General features: G+C 43.5%; 2 protein-coding genes across 4 annotated transcripts; one reads left to right on the forward strand and one right to left on the reverse strand.

The window, feature by feature from the left end:
* On the reverse strand, nt 1-4,440 carry LOC136527745 (transcription factor HY5-like). Its single transcript, XM_066520562.1, has 4 exons — nt 4,074-4,440; nt 3,560-3,752; nt 1,746-1,902; nt 1-425 (listed from the first exon to the last, which is right to left on the reverse strand). Exons 1-4 carry the CDS (start codon nt 4,156-4,158, stop codon nt 354-356), a joined length of 507 nt encoding a protein of 168 aa, XP_066376659.1. The 5' UTR covers nt 4,159-4,440; the 3' UTR covers nt 1-353.
* Nucleotides 4,441-8,017: 3,577 nt separating this feature from the next.
* LOC136527271 (serine/threonine-protein kinase STY46-like) lies at nt 8,018-11,509 on the forward strand. 3 transcript variants are annotated; one of them, XM_066519933.1, is made up of 6 exons: nt 8,018-8,304; nt 9,760-9,874; nt 10,087-10,148; nt 10,784-10,838; nt 11,109-11,219; nt 11,282-11,509. In XM_066519933.1, exons 1-6 carry the CDS (start codon nt 8,033-8,035, stop codon nt 11,291-11,293), a joined length of 627 nt encoding a protein of 208 aa, XP_066376030.1. In that variant the 5' UTR covers nt 8,018-8,032; the 3' UTR covers nt 11,294-11,509. The 3 variants fall into 3 exon arrangements, with proteins under 3 accessions (XP_066376030.1, XP_066376029.1, XP_066376031.1); XM_066519934.1 differs by adding an exon at nt 9,189-9,238 and having other exon boundaries at nt 8,036-8,304; nt 11,109-11,509; XM_066519932.1 differs by having other exon boundaries at nt 11,109-11,509.
* The last annotated feature ends 875 nt before the right edge of the window (nt 11,510-12,384 follow it).

Consider the following 12,384-nt stretch of genomic DNA (forward strand, 5'->3'; position numbering starts at 1 on the left):
TTTGTACAGGTGACACAGAAATTCAGAATTCAGACAAACCTAGTTACAGTACAGTTGCACCACGGACTGCACTGCGCCCACGCCGCCTTATGCACAGTCTACACGACCGAATTACAAGTTGGCAACACGATTGCATACAGCTATAGAAGTTCCAGAGCGGACTGAACACGTGCATATGCAGCACAGATGTCCCTGTGAAGGATATGAGATTGTCAACTAAATAACGAGCTTGATTGATCAGGTGAACAGCCAATTCAAACTTATACTACTAGTAGTAGCTCTCAAGGGGGTATTTCCTTGCTTTAATTAATTTCTTCAAAATGCAACCGGTTCTAGTCTTCTATAGACGACAGCTATTGGCTATCTCCACCGGCACTGCTGCCACATGGGCCTCCTCTTCTGTTTACAGTGGTGTTCTTCAGTATCTGCAGGCAGGAAAATCAAATTACAATCAAAGTTTCAGTTATAAGATAGGAACAATGTTGGAATACCCCTGTTTCAAATTACAGGCCACTCTAGTTTTGTCCTAAGTTAAACTTATTTAGTTCTGACCACATTTATAGAAAAATACACTTCACATCTACATTCTATAATATCAAATAAATGCACTATCAAAATATGTTTCATAGTTTATATTTGTTTGATTTCAGTTATATTTTTGTATTTTATAAATTTAGTAAAAGTTATAGAAGTTTGACTTAAGACAAAACAAGAATGACTTACAATTTGAAACAAAAGGAGTATGTTTTTTAACATATTTGGTCAAAATTAAAGACATCGGACTTAGTGGAAAAAACTTCAAAATTTCGGCTATACATGTGTGATCTCATAATGTATAACAGGTAATTCATTTTTCATTCATTTTTTCAAATTTTGGTCAAAATTTCAAGAAAAAAACGAAAATTACAACCGATTTTCAGCCTTTCGGTATTCACAACCGGTAGGCCGAATCTTGGGACAAAACAAAAGGGACCTATATAATCTGGAATGATAAGTAGTACTACATGCTAACAAAAGTTAGTTAAACATGTGGCTGACAGTTTTACCGTTACACAACATAGTACCAATGGGCTTTTGAAGTCTGATCGCGCACTATTTCCACGATGGAAGGAATGGACTATATCATTGGTCACCAATGTTAATTAAGCGTGTCAATGGCTTCTGCATGGTGGTATTCGGTAGGATAATGACATAAGCTCCATTTTCAGTGGCTAGTGCTTACTATATAAAATACAAAGAGTACTTGTAATTCATTCATCACAGAAAAAGGTAACCCCTCCAACCATTATTGGAGGGCGCATTTTTGTATAAAGAAATCTTGAGAGGTGAATTTTGAGTTTTAAACTTATTTTTGACCAAGTATATTCCAAATTGCTATGATGCTAAAAGTACTTCAAAATACAAGCACATCAATATAACTTTTATGTACTAAATAAACATGTATATAATCTAACAGTTTGGTCAAAACTTGCAATGTTTGACATATTTCAAATCAAAATATGTCTTACAAAAAAAGTGGAGGGACGGAGTACCTCTCTAGTGTTAGACATTCTTTTTGTTCTCTTATATATACAGCAGCATGTTTCAAGAATGGGTAAAAAATCGTCAAGGTTTGCATAAGATGAACTTTGTGCACGCTTGCATATTAGCCATGAGAGGTAGGGAACTAGACTTTGCAGTTCGCCCATTATTCAAGAAATAGGAACAAATAAATATGTAATATGATATGACTGTGCTGCGTGTACCTGTCTAAGCATTTGGTTCTCGTTCTGCAGCGTGGAGAGCCTCTCCTCCAGTTCCGAGTTCCTCTTCTCCAGGTCTTTGACCCTCACCTCCAGCTCGCTGAGGTGCGCCTTCTTCCTCTCCCGTGCCTGCTGCGCCGACACCCGGTTCCGAAGCAACCTGATGAAAAGTGCGAGCATCTTAATCTGATCGTGCCCATGCATTGTGTAATTGTGACCAATGTGGATATATAAATAGTTCGCGGTGGGCTTATGGCTACGAAAAGGACCATTTGTGATTTGGGCTGCCGATATGACATCGCTTGTCACCGTTCCTTAGCAATACGGAAAGGGAAAGCAATTTTATTCCCTAACTAAATAGATCCTTAGTTACATATATCCATGTTATTAAGCAAATATTTGTGGATTCACAAAAAAAGCAAATATTTCTGAACAAAGGAGCATTAGATTTGTTGTGAAAACTATATACGTTTTGGAAAAAATATGACGGAACGCTGTACTGAGTTAATTAAACAGCAAGAGTGTAACAAACCGAACAATCTCACAGCACCAAGGGCCTAGCCGAAAAAGGACTTAACACGCAAGAGAGAAAAAAATAGGTGATAGATTAAAACCAGTTAGCATATGTTAGTTGAAGGGTGGTCTAACTGGGTTGGGTTGGGTCCGACCCATTTTTGACCGCATTTGGTTTGGAGAGGTGGGGGTTGGATTCAACCCACGGTAGGAATATTCCCGTCAGATGTGGGTTCATCCGATTCCACCGATTCGAGCCGACCGGGCGAACCCACATCGCAGCACGCGCGGACGCAAGCAAGAAGCGACGAGTTGAGCTTGACGGCTACGTGCAGTGGACGGCGGCGGACACGCTTAGCCCCGGCCCTCGGCAGCACGGCGGCCGCACATCGGCGATGGAGGGTAGACCTGGGTTGCCGGAGCCTGGATATGTGGAGCGAGCACGCAGAGCCGAGCAAGATGGGGAAGGAGAAAGGAGATGAGGGAGGAAGAAAGAGAGCTGAGATAATTAATGACGCGTGGCTCCCGCACGTCAGGTATCCAATCCCACCAAACCTAGCCCTTCATCCAAATAAGAGGCTGGGATAGACTAACCCATTAAACAAAACACGAAATGGGTTGAACCCATCATAAAAATCAGGGTTTTTTAGGTGCCTAAATCAAACACATGTTTTTTTAGGGAAAAACCAAACACATGCTTATCAAACAAACCTAATAGTCTAATATATTTCAAACTCATTCTCTCGCTCTTTTATGCACCACAGATGTCAGTATATATATATTATCTGATCAAGTTGATGTCTTGTTCGGTGAAAGTTTTATCCACATTTAATATGTTGCAACGTAGGCATTTCACATAATATAAATTATTTTTAAGATGAGACAAACAAAATGTGATTGGCTCGGTTTCAATTTTAGAGTCATGAGTCAATGAATTAAATATTATGAAATAATAATATAGTGAAACTTTTATATCGATGATGATTATTTTATCTCTATTTTATTTTATATTTTTGCTCACGTGGTAGACTTGAAATAATAGAGGAGTAGAAAATGGCATAAAGGGAACCTGTATATGTACCTACTGGCATCTACTCCTGTAGTTGCGTACGTGAAACACCGCCTTTAATTAGGTCTACCACTCTACGTACTTACTAGTTACTACACCGACACAAAACCTCTCGATCGGGTCTTGACCCTTGAGGACAGTCTCTGAATATTAGCATGTCCTCCGCGATCGTACCAACAAGAAGCAGCTAAGCTCGCAACGGATCCAGCTACGAAGAGGCGTCAAGGCAACGCACCTTTTGAGGCGCCGGTGTTCCTTGTCGGCGGGGCTGCGGCCGCGGCGGCGGGCGGCGCTGGCTGCCTGGGACGCGGACGACGTCCAGGCAGTAGCGACCGCGGCAGCAGTGGCCTCCCTGCCAGACGTCGACGGGCCGGCCAGCTCCAGCCCGACCTCCGGCACCCTCCTGATCTCCTCGTCGCTCTCCATCGCTGCACGTACACCGCGGCCAGTGATGATATGATCTTGTTAAAATCAGTCTTGATCTCGGAAACTCGTGCATGCATGCTAGCTAGCTGATCGACGTGAGAGAAATACATTGCTGCACTTCACTTGTAATTGTAAAGTTATACAGGACAAAAAGTCTTTTCCTTCGAAAGAGGAAAGAAGAAGCGAAGACCAACGATCCTTTTCAAACAAAGTGATGAACCAAGAACAAGCAAAGTCAGAAGCACATGCATGCTTGAAGAAACTGAGTGATGAACCAAGGAGAGAGAGATCGTCATAGAAAAGCTAGTGTTGTGTGCTCGTGCCTTCCCTGGTCTCCTCCGTCTGCGGCGCTGAGCTGGAGGAGCGCTCGCTGCTGGAGGGCAGCGAGCTCGTCGTCTGATCCTGCATATTCTTGCGCGCTCGGCTGTCGGCTCGTCGGCAGGGGGGGATAGATTTCTTATTAATTGTGTGCACGTTTCTCTGTCTCCTGAACCTTTATTGGCGCTTTGCTTCCTTCCTGCCTTCCCCTGCCTCGACTTGGTCAGTGTTCGACGATTTGTTGTTGAGTGTGCTCAACATGGTCGACAGTTTTTTCGCAAACATCTAGCGGGATCTTTTACAGACGGCCCCTCACCGTCTCTCATATTTCACGTGTTCCTGCTCGTCGCAGCAGTGAAATCTATATCTATACGAAAGAAAAGCACTAGAAATTCGACGAGGAAAGAGAGGTTTTGTATGCAAAAAGCCCAAAAGGCACTGTGCTTTCGGCTTCCGGGGATCCAGCTCTTGCCGACGTGACACTGACAGGGCGTCCACCGTCCAGTTGAAATCGCGGGGCCCGGGCGGGGGCGCCCCCAGCCATCCGTCGCCGCCGGATCAAAGGGCCGGGACGCCGGCCACGTCTCGCCGCACGGGGCCACGCGTTAGCGGAAGGTGGCGAGGCGCGCTGCGTGGACGCGCTCCCGGCCCCCCACACCGCTGCCGCTCGCCGACACGGTGGCCACGGCGCGTCCGGACCCCGCGCGTCAGCGACGTGGGCGGGGGCGCGCAGGCGGGCAGGTGCGCGCCGGCACGAGGAGGGCAGCTGGGGGCGCGGCGCCCCTCGCTGCCGTGCGAAAGCGCGCACCTGCGCGCGTCCCCGTTTTCAATGCGGAGCCTTTTTGGCGTGCGGCGGTGGCTCGTCGTCGGCCACAGCGCGAGACCGAGACCTCGCCGAGGGGGGATGCTGCTGGGATGGCGGGATGGGGGCTGTTGAATCCGACGGCGGATTTGTGCGCTTTGTCTGCCGGTCCTCGCGTGCTGTCGGCGTCAGGTACTCAGGTTGGCTAGTACGCGCCGCAGACTGTGTCATCGCCGGGTTCGTTAGCAACGTCATCACGGTTAAATTTTTGACTGTCGTTAAAAGTTGAGTTAGCTTTATTACATGTCCAGCTACCGGATGACGTCGGTCATACACTCATACCCTCACGCATAAATGCTCAATTTGCCAATGGAAATCATATCGACACAGGCCAACAAAGGGGCTGCAGGATGCGTGCGGGTGCCGGGGTTAGGAGCTCAGGGCTGTCACTGGCCGGCGGCCGACCTTTTGCAGATTGTTGTGTTCCGTGGAGTCGTCAGCCCGACACGCTGCGAGACTCTCGAAGAGAAGGAGAAGCGGAGGAACAGGAACAGGAACAGGAACAGGAACAGGAACAGGAACAGGAACAGGAACGAGCGGTGCTACGGCCTACGATGACTTTGTGCCTTTGCGGAGAGTCTTGTAGAGAATACCTCTGGTCTTGGGACTGACACGGTGGCCTATATTGGGCAAAATAGCCTTTGAAGTTCAGAAAACTTATGGAAGCAAGGGGGGCGTGGCCCACTATGGCTCCCACGTAGCTCCGCCGTTGTTGCAGACGGCTTCGGCACATGCAAACTAGTGATGTTACATGAAAAAATTCAATGACTGTGAAATAGAGAGGAGACCTATATATGCAACTTGTGTGACAAAATTCTCATGGAATATATAATGGTACCTCTGTTGAATGCTTCCATAGAACAAAAATTGGTGTATGATATTGTTATTACTACATTTAACAAAGACATAGATTGCTATTTCATACTGATTATTAAAACAAGTACTCCCTTGGCCTCTCTAATACAAAGTGTGCTACGGACAAAATTTATTGCTTTTTTTAGTATTGTTTTCCAATATTCTTCGATATTCTTACACTACGGTTATTGAGATGTTTATTGTAGTGCTTAGAGGGAATAATGAAACAAATTCAACAAAATTATCGTTTTTGCGCATGCATTATGTTTTGTGGTGCGGTCGAAAACAACAATTAGCATGTGCTTTTCAGCATTTGGTGGTATCGCGGTTAGTGGTGGTGCACAACAGCACAAGATGTAGCTGGAGAAGCAATGAAAGCTGTTTTGTCGAGCAAGAGTTTAGCTAGCAGCACAAATAAGTAATCTGAAGCAAATATGAAAAATATGAGAATGGGAGTGAAGAAGCAAGGTTGTTTCTTCTGCTCCTTGTTTTTTCTATGCTTATTTGTCCAAGGTCGTGGTAGCGGCATTGTAGACACATGAGTTAGGAGCGATCTTTACTAAATAGAAACTTTCGACCTAATGGTATTATAGCTATGACATGTTTAATTGATTTATTAATTTCAGCATACTAGTTTTGATGACCTACTAGTATCATCTAACTTGCTAATAGTGTTAATGGACCAAAAGGTGAGTAGCACATATGTCCACACAAATATTAGTAAAGCATTGTTTGGATCCAACCTTATTAAACTTTCTAGACTTTTTTTAGGCTTCAGGAGTGGTTTTGTTGATACCAAGGAATTCAAGAGGAGTGGGCGTGGGAAGGAAGGTTAATCAAAAGCGCTGGACTCTATATATGCTTGTGTGGTCCAAAAAGTATTCAATGTGCGTGCATTGCCAACACGCGCGACACAATGCAAGTTTAGATTTGGGGAGGTTGGAGGTTGTGTGACACGGGTGGGTAGTGGGCGGTGCATCTGGCGACAAGGGCGATGGACAAGGCGGCGACAGTGGTGGGGATCTGGGGTTGTGTTTTTTGGGTTTTGATGAGAAGTCTCCATGCCCGACAGCCACTATCATTTTTGTTGTGTTATGGTAAATACTTGAGTCTTAATGCATGTAATCAGGTTTAACATTACGTAATAACCACTATTTTCTGGTATTTTTAAAATTTGTCGCTATATGTGTTATGTGGACATCCTAGACACAAATATAGTTAGCATTGTTTATTCTTAAAACTAGGTGTGACAACCATGCACACTCTAGCATAGAGAATCCTAGTTGCCAAACAATGGAACTTACACCGAATCAAATGCAAAGCACCAAGCTTAACAAGAATGAAAATGCAAGAATGAAAAGATGGACAAGAAACCATCATTTCCCCCCTTGGCTCGAGTAAACCACGTTCAAGTACTGAAGAGTCACTAAGAGCCTGTCACGCTTCCTTAACTCACCAATATTCAAGTCTTCGTTAGTGAATACTCCTCCACTCCGGATTGGCAGACTTCAAACCGAGAGCTCCTCTAGGATCCTTCCCACACAAGAAGCTCCACCGGGAAGGTCACCTAGTCCTCCACCGGTCTATCCAGGCGTTGGCAAAAGCCAAGTCTTCAACCTTCACTCGATGACTTTTGCCAACGCCTGGATATCACATGTGGAGATGTCTGAGTTTTATGCATTCGACGTCACAACTTGCTCGAAACCTTCTCAATTTTTTACCACAGCCTACACATGCGATAACATGACACCTCGACAAGTTTCGTGATTTTCGGACTTCGTATGGATTTTATATAATTTAAAAACACTTTTCCGACAAGTTCCTCGTCATGTTACGTGAAAAAGATGCCCGAAATTTGATGTGAGTTCGTGGATAGGGACTCAACATACACCAAATACCATGAATAACATTTTTCGAATCACTAAATTGCATTATTCCATCCAACTGCAGTTCAAATTTAAAATGTTCGAAAAAAATCAACGAAAAGAAATAAAGTAGAAAAATATATCAAAAAAAGTCAAAATTGGCCCAAATTTTAAAATTGAGTTTTCAATAATGTATTATAGCACCACAAAAAAACTGGGTTCAAAAAACAAAAAAAAACAAAAAATCTTTGCTGAGGGCCTAGCCTGGCCCTCGGCAAAGGGGATCTTTGCCGAGGGCCTGACCAATGGCCCTCGGCAAAGAAAATTAAAAAAAAAAATAAAAAAACTTTGTCTGGGTCCTCGGCAAAGGGCCCGACCCCAGATGGGCCAAGGGCCATCCAACTACCCCTGTTCGAGCCCCCTCCTTCTGGCCGACACCAGCACCGCCCCCTTTCCCCAACCTCACGAGCCCTCTCTCAGCAAGCCCCTCCTCCCTCCACTTCTCCCTTCCCTTTCTAGATGCCCTCCATTGCAGCATCAATATTTGAATTGGAGCAGCGAAACGGATCGAGGAGGAAGAGAGGATCAAGGAGATGTGTTAGATCGGGGTTTTCCCCCAACCTCCCCCTGCGGATTTTCATGGGGAAGCCTTGGGTAAGAGTTGAATCCATTCCCCTCCCCTGTAATTAAGAGTTTTTCGAGGTTGTTAGCAGCGGGGATTAGAGGTTTTGAGGTTGGATTGGAGTTTAGCCTCGTTTTCTAGTTGTGGGTTCCTGGCAGATTCAGCAGTTTGTCTAGGGCTCGAGTTTTGGGTTGGTTAGGCGCGGAATTGATCCTTGAGATAGTTTAGGAAGTTATAGAGGACTTTGAAAGCTTTCTATATTGTTTTTATTTGTATTTTTTGGTGGAGTAGAACTCGAGATACGGCTAGATTATTATGGCTGTTCATGTTTGCCTGGCAGATCAAGTAGGTCTGTTTCATTGGTGTTGTTCATATAGTAAATGGCCGAATTGGCTCTTTCAACTATGAAGTCTTTTGCAGGGGCATAAAAGTTCTTACTGCCAGCAAAATTTCATATTTTTCTATGGTATAGTCTGGGAGATATGAATTTCTGTATATTGGTACATGAGCTGTTAGGCAGATTCTGAAGGTCTGTTTTGAGTTGTATATTAGGTGACCATAGAGATCTGATAAAATTATTGTCTTGCTACCAAAGTTGTAGTTTATTCACTCTAGTTTCTCAATATATATTTATTGGTTATCTAATCTGTTGTATAAAAATAGATGTGAAAAAGAGAAGCACTGCTGCTCATTATTGATGTTGTTGACAAGGAATGCAGTTTGTCTATCCTTATTGATATTGGGGTCATGTTAAAAATAGAGGTTCTGAATAAAGTTGTAAGCTTTTTCCCTTAGGTTTCTAAGGTGTATTTGCGTGTTGTCATATCCTTTGTATTTTTAAGGATACAAAAAGTGAAACAACACTGCTGCACATGGTTGTTTGAGGATATAATCTGATCTTATTGTGTCAAAACAGGTGGTAATGCTTTGGATCACGCCTAGAGCAGTTGTCTCCTTCTGTGGGAGGCAAGTAGTGTAGCGGTGGTTGCTACAAGCTTTAACTTGCTTTTTATTCCACCTCCACCTTAAATTTCAGAATGATAACTTATCAAATATGATCCGTTCCAATATAAATTTATGACCATCTTACTTTTGTTATTACATATGCCTTGCTCTTTATTTATAACTTGGTAATGGCTCTTGTTGGCATAACTAGGATGATGCTTAAGTTGTCAAATAAGGAGAGACATTTATGGTATAAGCGGTGTATACTCTCTTTGTGGAATTATTCTTGGCATTGCATCACAAGGCATGGCATTTGCATCGCATTTGCATTTTTGGGTGCTAATGGTTTTCTTTTATATGACTTTAATTGACAATGGTGGTGAAAAGTGAATCCTCTCCAAGGTTTGGCGATGAATTGGTTTTATTTATGTATCAGGGTGTTGGAGTTGTCATTGTGATTAATTTTTCCATTGAGGAGCTTTAATTGCTGGTATTAGTTAAAGCATGGTCTAATGAGCTTGTGGATTAAATCGCTTGCGCAGGTACGCGCTGGATGTGAACGCGGAGAGGGCGGACGACGTGGTCACCCACCAGCGGCTGCTCGAGGAGGCGCGCGATTCGGAACGCCGGCCCGCCTTGCCCGTGCGCGTCGTGCAGGTCAGAAATCCAGTAATCCATCCATCCACCCATTGGAATTGGATCCACTGTAATCGCATGGTTGCATGTTGCACACGCGTCGATTTTGATTTGCGCTTCGTTCAGAAATGTGTGCATCGTTTCCTGACCAAGTACCTCTCTGTGTTCGATAATGCCAAAGTCTAAGATTGTGAAAAGATGCTTTTTATGATGTTATTATCCTTTTGTTCCAGGAGTTCACACACCTTTGCGACATGAGTGATGATACTGATCACAGTGTACATCTCATTTCCAGGTAAACAATTTCCTCCTATGCGATGCTGGATTTTCGGTTTTTTCTTTCCTTATTTGTTTAGCATTTCAGGATGTATAATATGAATAAAATCACCCTTCTGGACCCCCAATAGACTGTTTCTGATATTTCGGAGTTGCAGTTTTACAAATGGCTAACATGGCTAAATTGTGGTGGTATTTACCTTTCGAAGAATGCATTTTTTCCTTTATTAAAAAAATGAGAGCAGTAGACAGTAAGCTCTAATGCTTTGCTGCGAATCGGCTCCATATATGTCTTGACGTGCCTTTTCTTTAAAAACACTGATCTTAATATGTGGATATATACTATTTTCCTTGAATACAAGAAAATCCACACTTTCTTAAGTTTGATATATATATGAATCTTGGTTAGGGGTGGAAGCATCTCCAAAAAGGCCGATACTTGCCGTAGCTAGCATCTTTAAGCTTTTTGTTTCATTCTGGTTTGATGACATTGCATGAAACTGATAGATTATCATATGTGGAGGCCTTCACTTTTCCCGAGTACATAAAACTTAAGCTCATATTTAGGGACATATAGAGCCTGTTGATATGCAAACAATTTGAGAAGTTATATTCTCTGTTAACTCATTGTTCTCTCTGTTCTGAATCTTGCAGGCCAATGCATGAGATAACTTTTGCAACTATTGATAAGCCAAAGCTCCTTAGTCAGGTAGTCACACTTCTTTTTCCTTGGAGTGTGGAAATTCTTTGACACGGCTACTCACAGAATTAGCCCTGGCATAGTTAATAGAGCTAACTAAATTCAGTAAATTAAGAAGCCAGCATACATAATGAATGAAAAAATAGTTTTAACAAAGAACTTGGTAATAGTAGGAAGAAACTAACAAAATACATTAAAGCCATTTCCAGAGTAAACTTCTGTTGTGAACTGGCAACTACTTGCCACCTGACACTCTGTCGTCTATGCATTATTTTACAGCTGACCTGTTTGCTTGCCGAGCTCGGTCTTGACATCCAAGAAGCACATGCATTTTCAACAATTGATGACTACTCATTGGATGTATTTGTCGTCACTGGATGGCATCTTGAGGTACATAGTTGAGGTACTTGTCGTCATTGGATGTATTTGTCGTCACTGGATGGCATCTTGAGGTACATAGTTGAGGTACTCATTGTCGTCATTGGATGTATTTGTCGTCACTGGATGGCATCTTGAGGACTAGTGTTAGGTGATCTGGTTGGACTTTATTGTAATATTTGTGGTTTATGGTTCTGACTTGTGCTTGGATTTCATGAACTTTTCGTAATAAACATGTGAATGATGATGAACATGTGACTTGTCGTTGTAATATATTGTGAGAAAATGGGTTCTGTGTGATATATATATATGTGATGGTTTATATATATGTATATATATGAAATGCTTGTGTCGATGGAATGCAAAAAACAAAACAAAAAATTAAATTTCTGCCTCTTTGTCGAGGGCAATGACCAAGGCCCTCGGCAAAGAAGGGTCCTTTGCCGAGGGCCGTCTCATTGCCCTTGGCAAAGATTCATTGGAAAAATTCTGGAACATTTCTTTGCCGAGGGCCATGGTTGGAGGCTCTCGGCAAAGACTTTTTTAAAAAAAATTAAAATTTCTTTGCCGAGGGCCTACGGGGAAGCCCTCGGCAAAGATTTTTTTTTAAAAAAAGAATAATTCTTTGCCGAGGGCCGTCCCATTGCCCTCGGCAAAGATTTATTGGAAAAATTCTGCAACATTTCTTTGCCGAGGGCCATGGTTGGAGGCCCTCGGCAAAGACTTTTTTTTAAAAAAAATTAAAATTTCTTTGCCGAGGGTCTACGGGGAAGCCCTCGGCAAAGATTTTTCAAAAAAAAAAAGAATAATTCTTTGCCGAGGGCCGTACTATTGCCCTCGGCAAAGATTTTTTGAAAAAATTCTGCAACATTTCTTTGCCGAGGGCCATGGTTGGAGGCCCTCGGCAAAGATTTTTCAAAAAAAAAAGAATAATTCTTTGCCGAGGGCCCCCGGAGACGGCCCTCGGCAAAGACTCCGTCCCAGGCGCCGATGCCGTGACGGCTGCTTTTCTTTGCCGAGTGCCGGTCCAGCCCTCGGCAAAGGCTTTGCCGAGTGCCCGATAAAGGGCCCTCGGCAAAGACCCTCTTCGCCGACTCAAAATTCCCCGAGAGCTCTTTGCCGAGGGCCGCCCTCGGCAAAGCCTTTGCCGAGGGTTAATGGGCCTTTGCCGAGGGCC

This window comes from Miscanthus floridulus, chromosome 19 (genome assembly GCF_019320115.1).
Source record: "Miscanthus floridulus cultivar M001 chromosome 19, ASM1932011v1, whole genome shotgun sequence".
Lineage (NCBI taxonomy): Eukaryota > Viridiplantae > Streptophyta > Magnoliopsida > Poales > Poaceae > Miscanthus > Miscanthus floridulus.